General features: G+C 36.5%; 2 protein-coding genes across 4 annotated transcripts in view; one reads left to right on the forward strand and one right to left on the reverse strand.

The window, feature by feature from the left end:
- Positions 1 to 17705, reverse strand: part of GTF2F2 (general transcription factor IIF subunit 2) — a 165591-nt gene that overhangs the window by 75417 nt on the left and 72469 nt on the right. For both annotated transcript variants that reach the window (XM_027873527.1, XM_027873526.1), the window contains one exon: positions 11815 to 11896. In XM_027873527.1, coding sequence (XP_027729328.1) covers positions 11815 to 11896 — 82 coding nt within the window. The remainder of the gene's footprint in view (positions 1 to 11814; positions 11897 to 17705) is intronic.
- KCTD4 (potassium channel tetramerization domain containing 4) overlaps positions 14243 to 17705 on the forward strand; it is an 11778-nt gene continuing 8315 nt past the window's right edge. For both annotated transcript variants that reach the window (XM_027873528.1, XM_027873529.1), the window contains exon 1: positions 14243 to 14422. The gene's annotated coding sequence lies outside the window, so the exon portion shown is untranslated. The remainder of the gene's footprint in view (positions 14423 to 17705) is intronic.

Genomic DNA, 17705 nt, shown 5'->3' on the forward strand with positions numbered 1-17705 from the left:
AACATCCTAGTCAAAAATATGCTAACACCTCCAAGGCCTTCCATTTTTAAAATTATCTATTTCACTCCAATTAAACTTCCAATTTCTTAGCTAAGCAATGAGGTAATCAAATGAGTGAATTTATACTTATCAGTGAATTACTGATGTTCCTATAAGGTACCCAGAGGTATTTAAATTTTTCTTTTTTTTTTTGCTTAGGCAATCAGGGTTAAGTGTGTTACCCAGGGTCACACAGCTAGTGAGTATCATGTGTCTGAGGGCCGGATTTGAACTCAGGTCCTCCTGACTACAAGGTCGGAGCTCTATCTACTGCTCTACCTAGCTGCCCCCAGTATGTAAATTTTTTTAAGAGAATGTTTCACTCAAATGATGATAACACATTTACATGCTACTTATAAAAACCTATGTGAAGTAATAATAACTAAGATTTATACAGTGCTTTAAAATTTTACAAAGAGATCTCCATATATTATCTCATTTAATCCTTACAATAATCCTATAAGCTTGGGGCTGTTATGATTCCAGTTTTCAGACGTCTCATCCTGGGTTACACAGCAAGTATGTACCTGAGTCAGAATCTGAACCTAGGTCTTCCTGATTCCAAGTCCAATGTTTTATCTAGTGGACCAGGCTACAAGAATTATAAAATTTCCATTTCACAGACTAGGAAACAAAGGTTCATGGAGAATAATATGAGTTGACAATGATCACATGGCAAATATGTTTACCTGCTAGGACTTGCATCCAGGGTATTCTGACTCAAAATCCACTGTTCTTTCTAGCACACCTTTAACAAAGGGAAAAATCAAAGAAAGAAAAAAGAAAAAAAAAAGCAGGAGAAGAAAGGAGACTGGGTCATCCTATAGCTAGAGACAGGCCAGCTTTGTCTGAGAGTCTGCTCCCACAATGCTTCCCCTTCTAATGATTTGGAATGGAGATTTTCTGCAAAACCTCAGCTTGTGTTCCCATGGCTTCTGTGGCTGTAGGAATGAAAGTGGTGAAGGGGCCAATTCCGTGGGGAGGGAGCAGTAGGATGAATTTTACATTTATTTATTCAACAAATATTTACTGACTACGTATTATGTGTAACACAGTTTATGAAGGGAGATAACAAAGAAATGATAAATACATTGGCACTGCCACAGCCTTTGTAAGGGAGAGAGATATGTATACAGAAAAAAACCCAAAACACGTTAGCTTATTAGAAGTACATGAGGAAAACAGGGTGTCATGGAATCAGATGAGGGAAAATCACTTCCAGTTAGGACGATCAGGGATGAGGTGCAAAAGTTATGGAGATGTATAAGTTGTTTATAAGTTAAGGATCACTTGTATTTTGTATTATAAAACTGGAATGAAAAATTATTCATAAATACACAAAACTTACTTCTCTTAGAATATAAAAATTCTTCTCTGGGAGTAAATCATGGACTTTCATCAACAGAATTAAACTCTAACAGGTCATTTATTAATAATTGCTTTGGTGTCTTAATTACAATGTTAGCTGTTAAAAATCATTTAGAAAAGTATTGGTTACTAGTTGGTTATCAGCTCATAGGTCTGGCCCTATAGTGAACGGTTAACTTTAATTTGTTCCATAGCGATACTGTTGTTAACAATGATGAGTTCCAAAGATAACTTATTCATCAGAGACTTTAATATTAGAGATAGACTAAGAAGTCATAAGGAAGCATTTTGTACAATAAAGGTCTGTGATATGAGAATATCAAACACCAAATAAAACAATGTCAAATATACTGGAAAATACATGGGAGTCTTGGAGAAATGTATGTCTTCAAATGAACTAGAGATAACTACTATTTCTATGCCAGCAAGGATAACCAGGCCATCTCCTACTCAACCTATCCATGGAAACAGTGAGAGAGAGATTTTCCCTTTTGATCATTTTTCTAGTCATCCTTTAAAAGACAGTAAGAATCACCTTCAGGGCTGGCTGACATGCAGTATGATTTTAGCTCCCCTATGCCCTCATGCTTGCTGAGGCTGGAAATTCCTTTAACTCAGCCATTGAATAGCTAAAAGGAGCATAAAGCAAATCTCTGCTTCAGGCAGACTGAAACGCATTCACTTATCCTGAAATGTATGCAGTCAACGAATAATATCAATAAATGACATCAGAATCTTTCTTGTTAGTTTAGAGGAAGTGAGAAAGTAAGAGGGTACCGGATTCCCAATGGGAGTAGTTGGGAAAGAAAGATGGAGGAGAGATGGAGATACCAAATGCAAATTTTCTTGACTTTACAATTTTTGCCAAATGTCCTCCTGATTACCAGCAACTATTTGTGGATGAATAAAACCTGGGAGGGAGGGTTTTTGTCCTATACAGCTCGAAGTTTAACATGAATGAGGCTACTGAGTTTCTTGGCATAAGCTACGTTGTTTTATGTGATTTTTTTTTTTAGGCATAGTCAACTTCAACATAAAGGTGTTGAACGATAATTAATTCAAATCTAACTCTGCATTCTTAATGAGGCACCTGTCTTCTAAATGCTTGCCTTTTACTCAGTTCCTCTTATGAAAGTGTACAGACAGATCAACATAAACCTACTACTATTAGGAAAAATCCCATAACTAAATAATGATCCAATAATACCTACTACATGTGAAAGGTGTTCAACATAGCCTATACAAATGAGATTATTTCTTAAAGGGACTTTTTTGGGGTGAGAGGCCCTCATTATTTATCTGCTTCAAAATTACATCAATTAACTGATCTCCAAGTTTTGACAACAATTCACAGCAATAATATTTGAATAATCTTATTTCCATAAGCATTTCCAGGGATCTTTTCTTAAATTATTCCTGTCCTCCTCATTCTAAAATAAACCAAACACTCCCTCCCCCACTTAAATCTATAGCCTAATTTAGGTTATTATAGCACTGAGGGAAAAAGAAGACATTAAGAAAATAAACACAAATGCCTTTGGGATACCAGATCATAGAGCATAAATGAAAAGAAAATAAGTTCATAGAGTAAGCTTACACAGGCTAGTAAAGCTTCAACTACAGGTATTGTCCTCAGTTTTGAGAATCCTATCAAAGAAGAAATATTGGCAAAATGTGAAAGAAACAGGAAAGCTGCAACAAGTTCAGCAAGAATGGTTTCGTATTTAGTAAAAGGATATTCACTAAAGGAACATAAAGCAAAAGAAGTTCAGAAACTTTCCTACAGTTTATAAACTTTAAAGTAAATAGTCTGAAATCAAGATCCATTTGTGAGTTATTTCTCTAAAAAACGAGCAAGAGCCAGGAGCGGAAAAGGAAATAGAAATCTAAAAACTATTTTAGCTGCTTCTCGATTCCTCTCCACTCATTTTTCTACCATTCTGACACAGACACAAACTTTAAAAATGTAAAAACAATCTCAGGCTCTTGAAGAGGCAGCTAGGCAACCTAGTCCAAATAAAAGGAGCAGACCCTGAATTCAAATTCTGCTGCAGATATCTCCTAACTGGGAGCCAGGGTCACGTCACTTAAACTCCCCTCGGGCTTCCTGGGCACTAAGGTCTCTTCTTCCGGCCCTAAATCCAGGATCCTAAGAGCTTATGTATAAATGGGCCAAGATCTAGCTAGCCTCACCAACCAGCTGGCATTTACAAGGGATCTCCTTTCCTTTTGTGAATACTTCACTCTTCACAAACCCTGTCTCCTCACTCAGGATCCCTACATCCATTTCCACCTATATACTTAAGTTCTTTACTTCCTTCAGGGCTAAGCTCTAAACCCATTTTCTCCCCAAAACTCCTCCTTGATTTATTTTCTACTAACAAGACTTACCCTTTTTCTGAACTTCTCTAATATTTACTGTATCGTACAATCAGTAACTTTTCTATATTGTGCATTCGTTTGGCATACCTACAGATAGAAGGCTGGCTCTCAAGTCAGAGGACCTGGGTTCACAATTCCACCTCTGATCCTTCACTAACTGCGTGAGCTTGGACAAATCACTTAACTTCCCTGAATCTGTTTTCTCATATATAAATGGAGAGGGCTGTACTAAATGTTCCCTGAAGTCTCTTTGAGCTCCTAAATTATAAGACTATACACTTAGGTAATAGGGGACACACAAAATTTCTGGAATATATACTAATATTTTCATAAACCGCACAGAGTCAAGGCTTAGAGACATGGGAAAAATCACCACCCAGATATGTGAATAATTCTCATTCCTTCTATTTTAAAATAGAAATATCATAGATTAAAAAAAAAAAGAAAATTATCTAAGTAAAACTCCACTTTATTAGTCATTTGCCATATGGGATGAAATGAAATATTACCAAGTTGTTAAAATTCTTTAGAGGCCCAATAATGTTAAGAGATCTAGATTTAGGAAGGGCAGAGCTCCGCTGGAGTACTGTGGTGGTATATGGACAAGAGTTATATAGTATGAGAAGGCATGGGTGGGATACATCTGCCAAGAAAACTCAATGGGATTATAGATCAGAACCCATAAATCCAAATATGTTAAGAAAAATCCCATGATTTACATGGTTAATATGGAAATATTATGCATGACTTTATCAAATTGCTTGTCTTCTCAAGGAACGGGGAGGGGAGGTATGTAGGTAGAGAATTTGTAACTCAAAATATAAAAAAAAAGACAAAAATTTTTTTACACATAAATGGGAAATATTTAATGACATAAATAAAAATAATTTTAAAAAATCCCATGCTTTAAAAAAGGACAATTATAGGGGCAGCTAGGTGGTGCAGTTGGATAGAGCACCAGCCCTGAAGTTAGGAGGACCCGAGTTCAAATTCGGCCTCAGACCAAACACTTGACACTTATTAGCTGTGTGACCCTGGGCAAGTCACTTAATCCCAATTTCCTTTAAAAAAAAAAAAAAACAAAAAAACTCTTATCCAAAAAAGGACAATTACATTCCTTATACTTTCTGGGTTAAAGGCAGAATCTTTTCTTTGGTTCCAATATATGATTTCCTCAGTGCAGGAAGCTTCAAAAGAGGAAACACACCTCATCAGTACCCTTTGCCCCTCTAACTGGAGCACTGGAGGGCAGAGCAAAGAACTTCTAAAGTCCTCATTTAATGATGGCTCACAGATCAACAACTCTTCAGTGGGTAGCAGAAGGGGAATGTTGTCAGAATTATAAGAACTAAACATCTTTACATACTATTATTGCAGATGGAGAAAAGAAAACACTTATGTATTACTAGCATTCAAAAAAGACAAAAGTTTTTATTTGAGAGTCTTTGTTTAAAGCTATGATGATCAATTTTGCCAAAAATGAAACCAAGGTGTTTTTTCCTTCCTTCAAGCCATGTTCTCCTAAAGATATCTCCAAAGACACATGGAAATGCTATGAAACTAGGAAAGTGTTACAGGTTGACGTTTCCAAAGAAAATAAATGCTACATCACAATCTGTTTCTTACTGATTGATCTCTCTCATATGGGAAAAATAGCTTGGTTTTTTTTTTTGCTCCCTTCATGTTGTGCACCTACCAGAAAAGTCCCTCAACAGGATGTTAAGGAATATAAGAAAAACAAAAACAATAGTTTTAAAAATCGTCTAGAAAAAATTAAGTGCAGAGGAATAAAACAAAATACATTTTTGGATTAATCTTTTATTTTTTCTCCCTAACGCTGTGATTTTCATAAAGGAAAATCAGCAAAATCAGTTTATTCAATCAGCTTAACTAAGAAGGAAGGTGGGAGATGGAAGGCACAGAAAGAAAGGGTGTAATTTACCTTATTGGTCCAAATATAGAACCTGTTCCTAAAATGTATTTGAAAGAAAAAAAATGAAAAAGTTGCATTTAGACAAATTTTGCCAGCCATATTTTGGGAAACATAAGGTCTATATTCAGACTATTATGGGAGATATAATATTAAAGAAATTTCTAGTTAGATCAGTTTTCAGACTATCATCATTTGATATTTCACATAATTTTTATTTAGAGCAATTCAAAACAAATTTCCATATAACAAGAAAATCTTAATCAACAACTATCTGTAAGTGCTTACCATGTGCCAGGTACTACACTGGGTTCTGAGGGTACAAGTTCAATCAATCAATAATCATTTATTAAGTGCCTACTATGTGTCAATCACTGTGCTAAGCGCTGAGGATACAGAAAGTGACAAAAGACAGTCCCTGCCTTCAAGGAGCTTACAGTCCAGTGGAGAGACAACATGCAAACAAATACATGTACAATGAGCTATATCAAGGATAAACAAGAAATAATTAACAGAGAAGGAAGGCAGTGGAATTAAGAGGGATTGGGAAGGGCTTCTGTAAAAGATGAGACTTTAGATGGGACTTACAGGAAGCCTGGGAGGTCAGTAGGCATAGCAAAGAAGAGAGAGCATTCCAGGTATTTGGGAAATGCCCAAAGCAGAGAGATGAAGTATCTTGTTTGTGGAATCCCTGGAAAGCTAATGTCGCCAGACCAAAGAGTATATATATCAGAAAGCAAGGTGTAAGAAGACTGAAAAGGTAAAAGGGGGTTAGGTTATGAAGTGCCTGGAATTCCAAACGGAGCATTTTGTGTTTGCTCCTGGAGGTGACAGGGAGCCATTGTAGTTGATTGAGTAGGAGAGGGTGACATGGTCAAACCTGTGCTTTAGGAATATCACTTTAGTGGCTGAATGGAGGATGGAATGAAGTGAGGAGAGACTTGAGGCAGGCAGACCTACCAGCAGGCTAAAGCAATAATCCAGGTATGAAATGATGAGGGTCTGTACCAGGGTGGTGGCAGAGCTGGAGGAGAGAAGGAAACACAGGCCTTGGCAATAGTTTGGATATGGGTGGGTGGGTTGGGGAGTGCTATGTTGTGAACTTGAGGGACTAGGAGTTCTCACTGGTTCTCATTGAGTGGCCAACAATATGTGCCAACCCAAGCCTCATTCGGTCATTACTTGGCCTCCGATAGTTCAGAGTGAGTGTAAATAGCAATTATTTCTGTTTTGGCCAGAAATCCTGAAGGTCTTCCCCTCTGGATGGGGTATATACACTTAAGGAAAACTACAAGAAAACAAATGTAAGAATCAATAGCTTAGAAAAACAAGCAGGAAAACCTCAGTAAATCAGTGGAGCATCTAAGAAGTAGAATTAGCCCTATAGGAAGAATAACAACAACAACAACAACAACAACATTAGATGAAGCCAAACAAACAACAGAGCAAAATAACCAAACAAAACTATTATATGAAAACTTTGCCTTCTTCCTGATCCCCTCCAGTTTTCATATTTCTTAAAAATGACGTGTTCACATCTGAACACAGAACCTGAGAGACGGCCTGACCAAGGCAGAACGTAGACCTTTTTGCCGCCATCGCTCTGGATCCTTTTGTCTCTTAAGGATGCCTAGAATGGCATTCTCTTTTTGGTTGCCATGTCACATGCTTAGTTCTATTCAAGTCTTCCTCTTAGGGGTCCAGGTCCCATAACCCATCTGTCCCAGACTGATTTTTTCGACTAGGTAAAAGAGGCCATTTTTTTTTTTTTTGCCTCATTCTTATCTACCCTTAATCACTGAATGGGTAGGGCTTCAGACAAACTGAGACGTGGGAAAGACCTTAGCTTAAAAAGGCCTGTGTCTCCCACAAACGGGCCATCTCCAGTCGTCCCAATCTACATCTCGCCACTGGACTCCGATGGCTCCGGAAGAGCGAGAGAGGCTGGTGACTTTGCATAGCCCTGACTCAGTTAAATTCAATCTACTTGCAAGTCATGACATCACCTTCCTGATGTCATCGTCTGCTTTGAGACTGAAGGACAAACAACAAACAACAATCATCCTCTCCTAGACATGTTCAAGCCACTTAATGCTCTTCCTAAAATATGGCATTTAGAACTAAAAACATTAGTTTTAAAATAGGGAAACTGAAGGCCAGAGGGATTAAATGCTTCAACCCAAGGTTACATCAAGTTCAGGTGTAACTTGGTCTAAAAGACAGGTTTCTTGACTCTCAGACAAGTATTTGGTTGATGGCTAGGCCATAATTCTTCCTCCAGGAAGTGCTTGGGGATTGTGTTACTGTGCCAGTCTACAGAGGAGACTGAGACATATGAGCAATTCAGTGCTGGATGTGAAAGGAGAAATCTGGGGTTGAGTCCCACCATGTATACTTCTTAGCTGTGTGTGATCATGACCAAATCACTTAACCTGCATATCAGTAAAACAAAGAGAGAGAGGAGGCTTTGAATAATGGACAGCAGGCTAGTCTTGGAGTAAGGAAAACCAGAGCTCAGGTCCTGCCTCTGACAGATACTAGTCAGATGGATCTGGGAAAGCCAATCGATCTCTTAGTGTCCCTCCCAGGAAACACTCTACAACACAAAAGAGTTGTCAAGTTGGCATTAATGGAGGTAGTTTTCCACATGGTTGAAATTAAAAGTCCAGACCAATCATACAATGTTTTACAAACTTTAAAGCATTATATAAAAGTTACCTACTATTGGGATTGATACATGCCTTTGTGATTTTATGTCTGAAATTACTATAGGGTGGTCTCCCTGGTGGTAGGTAATCTTTCTCATACCACATAAAGCTCCAAGAATAATCTTTCTTAAACAACTGCCTTATCTAGAAAATAGGGATGAAATAGGGACCTGTCTACAGACTGGACTAGATAACTTACAGAAGTTGTATTCTTGCTCTAAGACCTATGAATAAAATACGACAAAGTAATAAAATCAGAGCCAGAGACACATGCCTGAGAGAGCAGGGCCCATGGTTTAATCTGTCTGGGTTTCTCCCAGCTTTCCACTACAGAGTTTAAACAGGTTGGGCTCTAATTTCTGGCATTTATAAAAATGTTTTCAAGTTTGCAAAGACGCTTTTACATAGCTTAGCTCACTGGACTCTAGCCTGACTCTTAATCCAGCAATTTTAATGTTACACCTTGCTGCCCCCAAACGTACTGAATAATGGATTGTTCAAGGCAGTATTTTTGAACAACACGATAGACCGCAAGCTACTGACAACTCCAGAGGGCATAATATATTATAAATAATAAAAAACTAGTATAAGATGTTAGCACACTAATGCCATCTAATCACATAAGTACTTGCAACTGTTTTATTCTGAATCATGCTTATACACAATTTCCCACAATTTGACTGTTATTTTTAGCAGACCCATTTGAAAGGACTTCACATTTCAAACAATAAAAAATGCTCTAAAGAAAATTACTTCACATTAAAAATTAAAATGTTTCAAAATAAAATGAGCAAATAAATAACTTCCAGTGTGCCAAAAACTTTGTTAATTTGCAAGAGCAACTGAATCTCACTGCTGTATCACCATCATAACACCTTGGGACTTCAGCTTTCTCTCAACACCAGACCAAGAAGTCACTTGATAGCCCAGATACATAATTGATAATTAGAAATCAGGAATTATAAATGGGACCAAGAACTTCCTTTTATTATTTGGTTATCTCCCACAGTCTCTTACTTCTTTTATTCCCCTCCCACTCAAATCATCTTCCATAGCCAGACTGCCTCAAAGTAGTCTGGAAAAACAAAATGAATGCTTCAGGTCACTACATCTATCTGGAGAGTGCTAATAATTACTGCATAAAAAACATGCCTGAATAGTCAGAAGGAATACATTCACAAAAACAGGCAGTTTTTTGGGGAATTTCACGAAACCCTTAATACTTTTCTAGGAAAATAAGTAACAACTTTAAATATTCCATTCCTGGTGCTCTTAAATACTGAAGAAAGAGGTTGGTTTCCAGTCTTTAAAAAAAAAAAAAAAAAAAAAAAGCCTAAACCTTCCTTAGCAATATCTAACACAACTTTTTCAAGAGAAAATTTTATTGATGTTTTATTTTTATATCACCTAGATTTACTGTTCTCTCTCTCTCTCTCTGCTCTTTGGCACAAAGCCATACCTCATAATTGTAAAAGTGCTACCACAACTATTCTGGTGTAGGTGGAGTCTCTCTTCTTTTTCAATGGCTTCCATGGGGCAAAATCCCTAGAGATGAGCCAAAGGTCACGGACATTTTCCACATTTTATTTGTGCAACTTCACACTGGCTTCCAGAATGGTTCCACTAATTTCTAGATCCACTAACAATTCATTAGTATGTCTGCGTTTCCATGACATCATCAGTATTGGCTAGTCCTGTCTTTTGTCACTTTGCCAATTTCTTGGGTGTGAGGATCTTTACAACTTAATGTTCAAAAGGCCTTTTTCTGTTTAATATAAATTATTTCCTTTATTACTGTGAGTTACAGAAACCTGGCTATCAATTACAGCTTCGTATCACTTAAGAAAGGTTCAATAATGTTTGGTTTGGTTTTGTTCTTTGAAGACCAAAAGATTTTGAATTTTTTTGAATGAAAAAGAAGGCATCCCAGAGATGGGGAAAGGCCCTATGGATGAATAGAAGACAATGAATTTCCTGTTACTAGTCAGCCAATTAGCTTTTATTAAATACCTACCCTGTGCCAGATATGAATCTTTAGAGAACCCCCAAATAAAATGAAGATGCTAGTAACTGGCCTAGGCAACCAGTATAGTTCCAATTTCAATACTGCTTGGAAAAGGTAAGTCTTGAATCTATCAAATCCAAAAGCATTTACTAAGTGCCTTATATGTGCCAGACACTATGTAGGGAGTAGGGACCAAAAAACAAACAAACAAACAAAAAGGCAAACAGTCTCTGACCTCAAGAAGCTTTGATTTTATTTGGGGAAACAACATATACACAGGTAAGTAATAAAATATAAAAATAAATTGAAAGAGATTAGGAACTTTAAACTGAGTTAATAAATCTCATTTCAGTAAAGTACATGCTCTGTAGCTGTTTTTTATTTACATGCATGTTTACTGTGGTTTTTACTAGCATTTTTATTTATATTTGGAGTTTAAGAGAGAAATTACTATCTACCAAAAATCCAGTTTTTTTCTCTTTCTTATAAAAGAATATTTAAGATAATTTCCAGTAAAGAAAATAAGAGAAACTGAAAAAAAAAAAATTATCTCACTCTCCCCTTGTAATTATGGAATTTCAGAGCTAAAAGAGACCCAAAAGATCATCTAGTTTACCTCCCACATTTTATGGCTAAAGTAACTGGGGTTAAAAAACCCACAACAACATGACTTGCCTAGGGGCAGCTAGGTGGCAGTGGATAAAGCACCAACCCTGAAGTCAGGAGTACCTGAGTTCAAATCCGGCCTCAGACCAAAACACTTGACACTTACTAGCTGTGTGACCCTGGGCAAGTCACTTAACCCCAATTGCCTAGGCGAAAAAAAAAAAAAATTAAAAATTAAAAAACAAACCAACCCTGACTTGCCTAATGACACATAACTCAGTCAGTGGCAGAGACCTGGAAGTAGAACTCAAGCACTCTTTCTACTACCTGGCATGCACTTTAAAAACTATGATTCTAAATTATACAAAATTAAAATATACAGGTTTTTAGATAAGCAGTAAGAGACTTAAAAACGATGATCTACAACATGGTACAAAAGTCTTATTAAATACTTCTAGTGAACCAAGACACATATGGGTCACTTGGAAAAAAAATGTGTCCAAACAAGCGTAATCCTCGGATGTTCCGGCAGAACAGCAGTTCTGCAGTGCCAAAGAAACTCTCACTTGTTTTTTAAAAAACAAATAAAGATTTCAGGAAAAACAAATTCAAATAATTGTCCGCAAAGTTGTCATGGTTAAGTAGTACCTGGGATTCTAACACATGTAAACAAACACACGAATGTACATATTCACATACCTGCCACAAACAAAAAAATGTGCCAAGATCTCAAAAAGTAAACGTCATAGATTCATTTCAAAGGTAAAATTACTAACCTCTTCAATCTCATATAATTTTCACTGGCAGCAGGTCTGCATTCAGCACGCTGTACCACTATTCCTTCCAATGAAAGTTTATCTTGAATGGGAAGAAAAACATCTTAAATCAATATATTTGAAGACATAACATTTACTATTTCTAGTGCTATCTTTTGAGATACTATGCAAGATTATACAATACAGCTAAAACTGGAAATGGAGTAGCAGAAACCAATTAATCTGCAAGCATTTATTTAAGCACTTAGTACACGCTAGCCCCTATTCTAGGCACTGGGGAAAGACAAAACGAAGTAGTCTCTGACCTCAAGGAGTTTATATTGTATGGAGGCTACATTATTACCTCTGCCACAAAGTGGCAGAGGACTTTGGGCAGATAATATAATTTTTTCCACGACTCAGTTTCCTTATCTGTGAAATTAGGTGACTGGATTAAACGATCTGTAATGACTTTTCTAACTCTAATATTCTAGAAGTCTAAATCAATTTCTCTGCTCCTTACTTTTTCTGTATAATGTAGGCAGATGAAATTTAGCATAACAGAAAGAACACTTTTAGGTTTAGAATCATAAGCCCTAGGTTCAAATCCTGACTGGGCTTTTCTTAGAGACTTTGTATATAATCTCTTTCTCAGTTATCAGAGTTCTTGGCTTTAGAATAAGAGGGGTGGACAACATGCTTTCTCAGATCCAAAAAACACGCCCAACATTGCTCTTCCAGTATAAAAGAAAGAATCCAAGGACTTTTACAACTTTCTTACAAAAATAAGCAATTTTTAATAAAAGAATAATGTAAAAGAAAGAACTATCCCAAGAATCAAAAGAACTGTTTTCTGTCATTAAGTAGTCATGTTATTTTGGAAAAGTTAGTTAAGTTCTCTTGGCCTCACAGTCATGATCATATATAATTTAGAGGGTTCAAACAAATAAACCTTTACCTAGCATCTGAATCTTCCAGCTACAAGATATTGTGATTTTACATATTCCTTTTCACTTAACCACACTGGTCTTCCTCTAAAATTAAAGTTTTGCTGTTATTATTTGATTTTTGTTTGCATTTTCTCCCTCAGGCTCTTTAAGGGCACAAGTCTATTACTATATTGTTTTTGGATAGTAACTTTAAAGGAAAGATTTGAAAAGTTCACAAAAACCCATCTCAACTCTTGTTTTCCTTCCACCCATCTGAGAGGTACTGTGCAAAAGATATTCATCACCTTTTCGGGAGTTAAATATTTTCCTGAATAGATAGAAAGATAGGAATAGATCCTCCTCCTTTTATCACAGCAGATTAAGTGGCTTGCAATCTGGACCAATGCAGCTAAAAAACTACCCTACCAGGAAACCCACAACAAAATTCTTTTAAGAAGCTATGTGGAGCAACAGAATGGCCAAGGGCTGAACTAAAGGACTGGACAACAGTTCTTGTGAAAAAGAACAGGGAACTTGAACAGAACTAGGCATGTGACATGGCAGCCAAAAAGAGAATGCCATTCTAGGTTTCCTTAAGAGACAAAAGGATCCAGAGCTATGGTGGCAAAAAGGTCTACATTCTGCCTTGGTCTCTCAAGTTCTGTGTTCAGATGCGAACACATCATTTCCAAAATGAAAACTGGAAGGGGCCAGGACTGACAATTTCATATGATCCTTTTGTTCGCTTATTTCGCTCTGTTGGTTGTCTGGCTACATCTAGTGTTGTTGTTGTTATTCTTCCTATAGGGCTAATTCTACTTCTTAGACACTCGACTGATTTACTGAGATTTTCTACTTGGTTTTCTAAGCTATTGATTCTCATGTGTTTTCTTGTAGTTTTTCTTTAATATACATTTCTGTTTGTAGGTGCCAAATTCTCCTTTTCGTCTTTTGTTGATTTTCTCAACTATTCCAGAGGCTCTTACAACTGGACAATTATTTCTCCTGGGAACGTGTGTATGGTTTCAGTCTTCTCTTTCTGTTTCCTCATTCCTTCAGCCACTTATTTTCCCTGGAGGGTTTTCCTGGGAGCCATTCTTTCTTTTCCTCTTTTTGTTGTGTCTTTTTATTTATTTGAAGGGTGGGGGCAAGTCTGTTTTCCAGCAATACTGGGGAACTGGGTGCCAAAACTTCTTTGGGGACCTAATCCATAGGAAGGATTCTGTGCCAGGAAGGGAGTGGGAGGGAAAACTGTTAAGGTCCTTTCCAGCTGTTAACATTTTTTGATGCAGTGACACTGCACGGTAAGCACTAGACCATGGGTTATAGAGATTAGTGGGTCTTGTACAATGAAAAGTGATTCAAATGGAGCATAGCTCAAGTAACACCTAGGAAGGTATTCATCTTCCTTGGCATGTAAGGAATGAGATCAAGTATGTTTGGAAGCTATAAGGCATTAGGAAGATACAAAGCACGCTTCTTTATATAATCCTTTTGGATACAGTCAAACCATGAGGACCTTCAGAGAACTGGCATTAGAACTTAAACTCAGTTCTACAGAACAGTAATTCGGATTACTGACTCTCCTGAGATGGGAAGCCACTACCTTCCTAACTGCCTGTTGCAAGTCACACCTTAACCTACCTTGCCTGGAAAAGAAGAAAGGGAATAAAACCTCCCTGGCCAGCAAGTGACATAAGGTAACTAAAACATTTATAGATTTTAAGTATTTGAAGATTTCTCCTCTATCTTAACCATCTTTCTGGCAATCTGCTTATTGTTCTGAAAGCAAGGTTTTTCAGTATAATCCACTTGGCATCAATCTTAAACAGATCACTCAAACTAGTAATGCATTTTTAAGAAACAGATTATCTCAGCTAATAGTTGTGAATAAACTTGTTTGTCTTCTACTCGATCTCCCCTTAATCTTCAACAGTTTATGGAATGATACAGCACATCAAAACTTTATTCACTCTAGCTCAGTGTTTGATTTGAGCCACATTTATCTTCTATGATAGATAGAGTCAACTCATTTATTTGTTCTAATGAAAGGGAGCACTGGCAAAAATAGAGACCAAACTATGGTATATTTGGTATTGGAACATATTTCCTAATATTCACAAGTTGAATGTGTGTCTGTGTTTAAATCCTGGGAATTCACAACAATCAAATAATGAAGCCATTCTCTGATTTAGGAGGTCTTAGAAAACTGACCATCTTCCCCAACTACTACCCACAGTGCAACTCCAGTGAACGGCAAAATAGACTTATAAGGTATAAAATAGGCCATCTGGAAAAAGGTTAATGGAATTGGGGATTGTTTAGTCTACAGGATACAATTCAATTTTAAAAATTTGCTGAGTGTCTCTATTGTGCCCAGTTCCCACAAAAAGGATAGGACACTAAAGAATTATAGGAGGAATCATGTACTACAACAGTTGAGCAAAAAAAATGACCAACACATTAATTAAGAACAATTCTATACAGTGCATAGGTAAGTATTAAAATGTAGGATATAATTAAATGTGCCAAGGGTTTTAGGAAGAATGTAAATTTATTATTGCCCAAGTACATGAAAGTTTTTATTAAGATGATGCTAACTGGTAGTTGTCTTATCAAGTTAAAACGAATTTAAATTAAAAACTGGAGAGAAAACACTGGAAAGGGCCACCCAGGGAGCTAATATAGTCTATCCCTGAGATTCTGTAAGAAAAGAAGCCATCAATCTTGGATGACTGAAAAAGGGGGTCTCCTGAAGGATGAAATTGGATATACTCTCTGATTCTAAAAAATGAATTTTACAGATTATATTGAAAGGCTGTTTAAACAGGAGAAATTCTGGACACTTTCAACAAGTCATTTTTTCATTTCCCATTTTTTAAACTGCTATAATTAAAATAGGTTAACTGCCCTTAATAAATTAATACTTGCACTTTTAAATCAAATGGTTTACTTTTAAATATCTAAAATGTTTTTCTGATTCAGACCAATGACATCACAAGTTCTTCAATGGGCTTGAACTAGTAAGGAAACTCTATTTTGATAAGACCTGTCAGTGCTAGTACTCTGTTGGCAGACAAACTGACAACCCAGACTGTAGGGATTCTTTAAATTTAAAATAAGATTCTCTGTCTCTCTCTTTCATTTTCTCTCCTCCTCCTTCCATCTCACTCATTCTTGCCCTCTTTCTCCCTTCCATTGTCTCTCTCCCTCCCTCCTCTAATTCCCTTTCTCTTGCACACACACATATACAGAGTGGACAAAAATGTAGAATAACATCTTTCCTATGCTAGGAACTTTTCTAGGCTAATAGTTTTGAGTGCTTTTCCCACACACTGAACTCCTTCTGTCACATTTCCTTGTTGAATTTTTAAAAATGTTCCCCAGAGTAAAATTTACTAGGCTTCTCAGAAGACTTAGTTCAATCCTACACATTTACATGTGTGTTTATTCCTATTCTTATTCTTATTTAAATGGAAGGCAATGTGACACAGTGAATGGAATCACTTGCTTGGAATCAGGACCCCTGCATTCAAATCCTGCTTCAGAACTTAGTAGTTGAATGATCATAGGAAAGTCATTTAACCTCTCAAGAGCTTCTTCAGTTTCCTCAATCTGTAAAACAAGGAAACCACTATTTATACTAACTACTGACTAGAACTGTTGTGAGGTGACTTTGCAAACCTTAAAAGATTATTTAAATAGGAGTTTCTTTTATTGCTATTATGAATATTATTCATCTAACTAGAACCATTCATGAACATGATAACCTCTCCAGATTGCTAGTGTTTCTTAGAAAGAATGAAGTTCTGCATATAGTTTCTGTAATAACTGGAATGTTTATATGAGCTCAGAAAATTGGCATACATAGTTAGCTGGCATATTCTTTGTGAACTATAACAATCTGATAAAACACCTAATATCTACAACATTTCTACTTTGTCATGGTGGGCATGCAGGTTATTCAAAGTTTATTTCTCAAAGCTGGGCAGCTGGGTGATTCACTCTCTTCAGATCAACGGATCCCAAAGCGTCAGTGAATACGACGGCTTTTTTGGTTTGGTTACACACATAAAGGAGCCGAATCTGGGACAGAATTAAGTGGACTCTAATAGGTCAGGAGTGGAGAAGGGCTTAAGGACACGTTTGGTGTTCACCTCAATGTCCACAATTCTATGAACTGGCATTAAGCACAAGTTTCACCAGTATTAGACAACTTAAATACTTGAATGAGAAAGACAACTTGTAAGAAGACTTCTTGAAAGGGGGCAAATTGGGGGTGAGGGGAACATTTAATCACATCTGAAAGACAAAGCCCCAAATCTTGAAAAGTGACATGTATCATATATAATTGATATCCTATCACTTGCTTTCTCAATGGGCAGGGGGATGGGCAAGAAGGAAGGAGATAATTTGGAATTCAGAATGCTAAAAATTGATTAATAAAAGTAATTTTTTAAAAATAAAGAAAGGTGACATATATGAGAACTCAAGGAAGAGACAGAAAGCAGGCTTGGATATCTGAAAAAGCGAATTCTGTAAGTTTTTACAAGTATACCCAACAACAGATTTTCCGGATAAAACAGGTCAAATGGGCCCTTCCCGTTTCTAATTAAAGAAAACATTTTTTGCGCATTAAGTTAGACTCTGGTCAGCATAGTGAACATAAATCAATACAAGCTGGTAAGTCATATTTTAGGTTTACCACATAGTTAAAAATAATTTTAATGTTGAGACATAAATGTCAAAAATGAAAATCCATAATTTTTAAAATATGCTTCATCACACTATGAAATTTATTTTTAAGATATATCTGAAAACTGGTTAGACAAAAGAGAAGAAAAAATCACAAGCAGGACTTCCAGAGAAAGAATAATTGTAACAACTTATATTTATAAAACATCTAACAGTTTTACGAAACACTTTTCTCACAACCACTCTTTGGGGTAAGAGATACAAATATTCTCATATCCATTTAAAGAT

The sequence above is a fragment of the Vombatus ursinus genome, unplaced genomic scaffold (genome assembly GCF_900497805.2).
Source record: "Vombatus ursinus unplaced genomic scaffold, bare-nosed wombat genome assembly UNPS02014802.1, whole genome shotgun sequence".
In the NCBI taxonomy this organism is placed as follows: Eukaryota; Metazoa; Chordata; class Mammalia; order Diprotodontia; family Vombatidae; genus Vombatus; species Vombatus ursinus.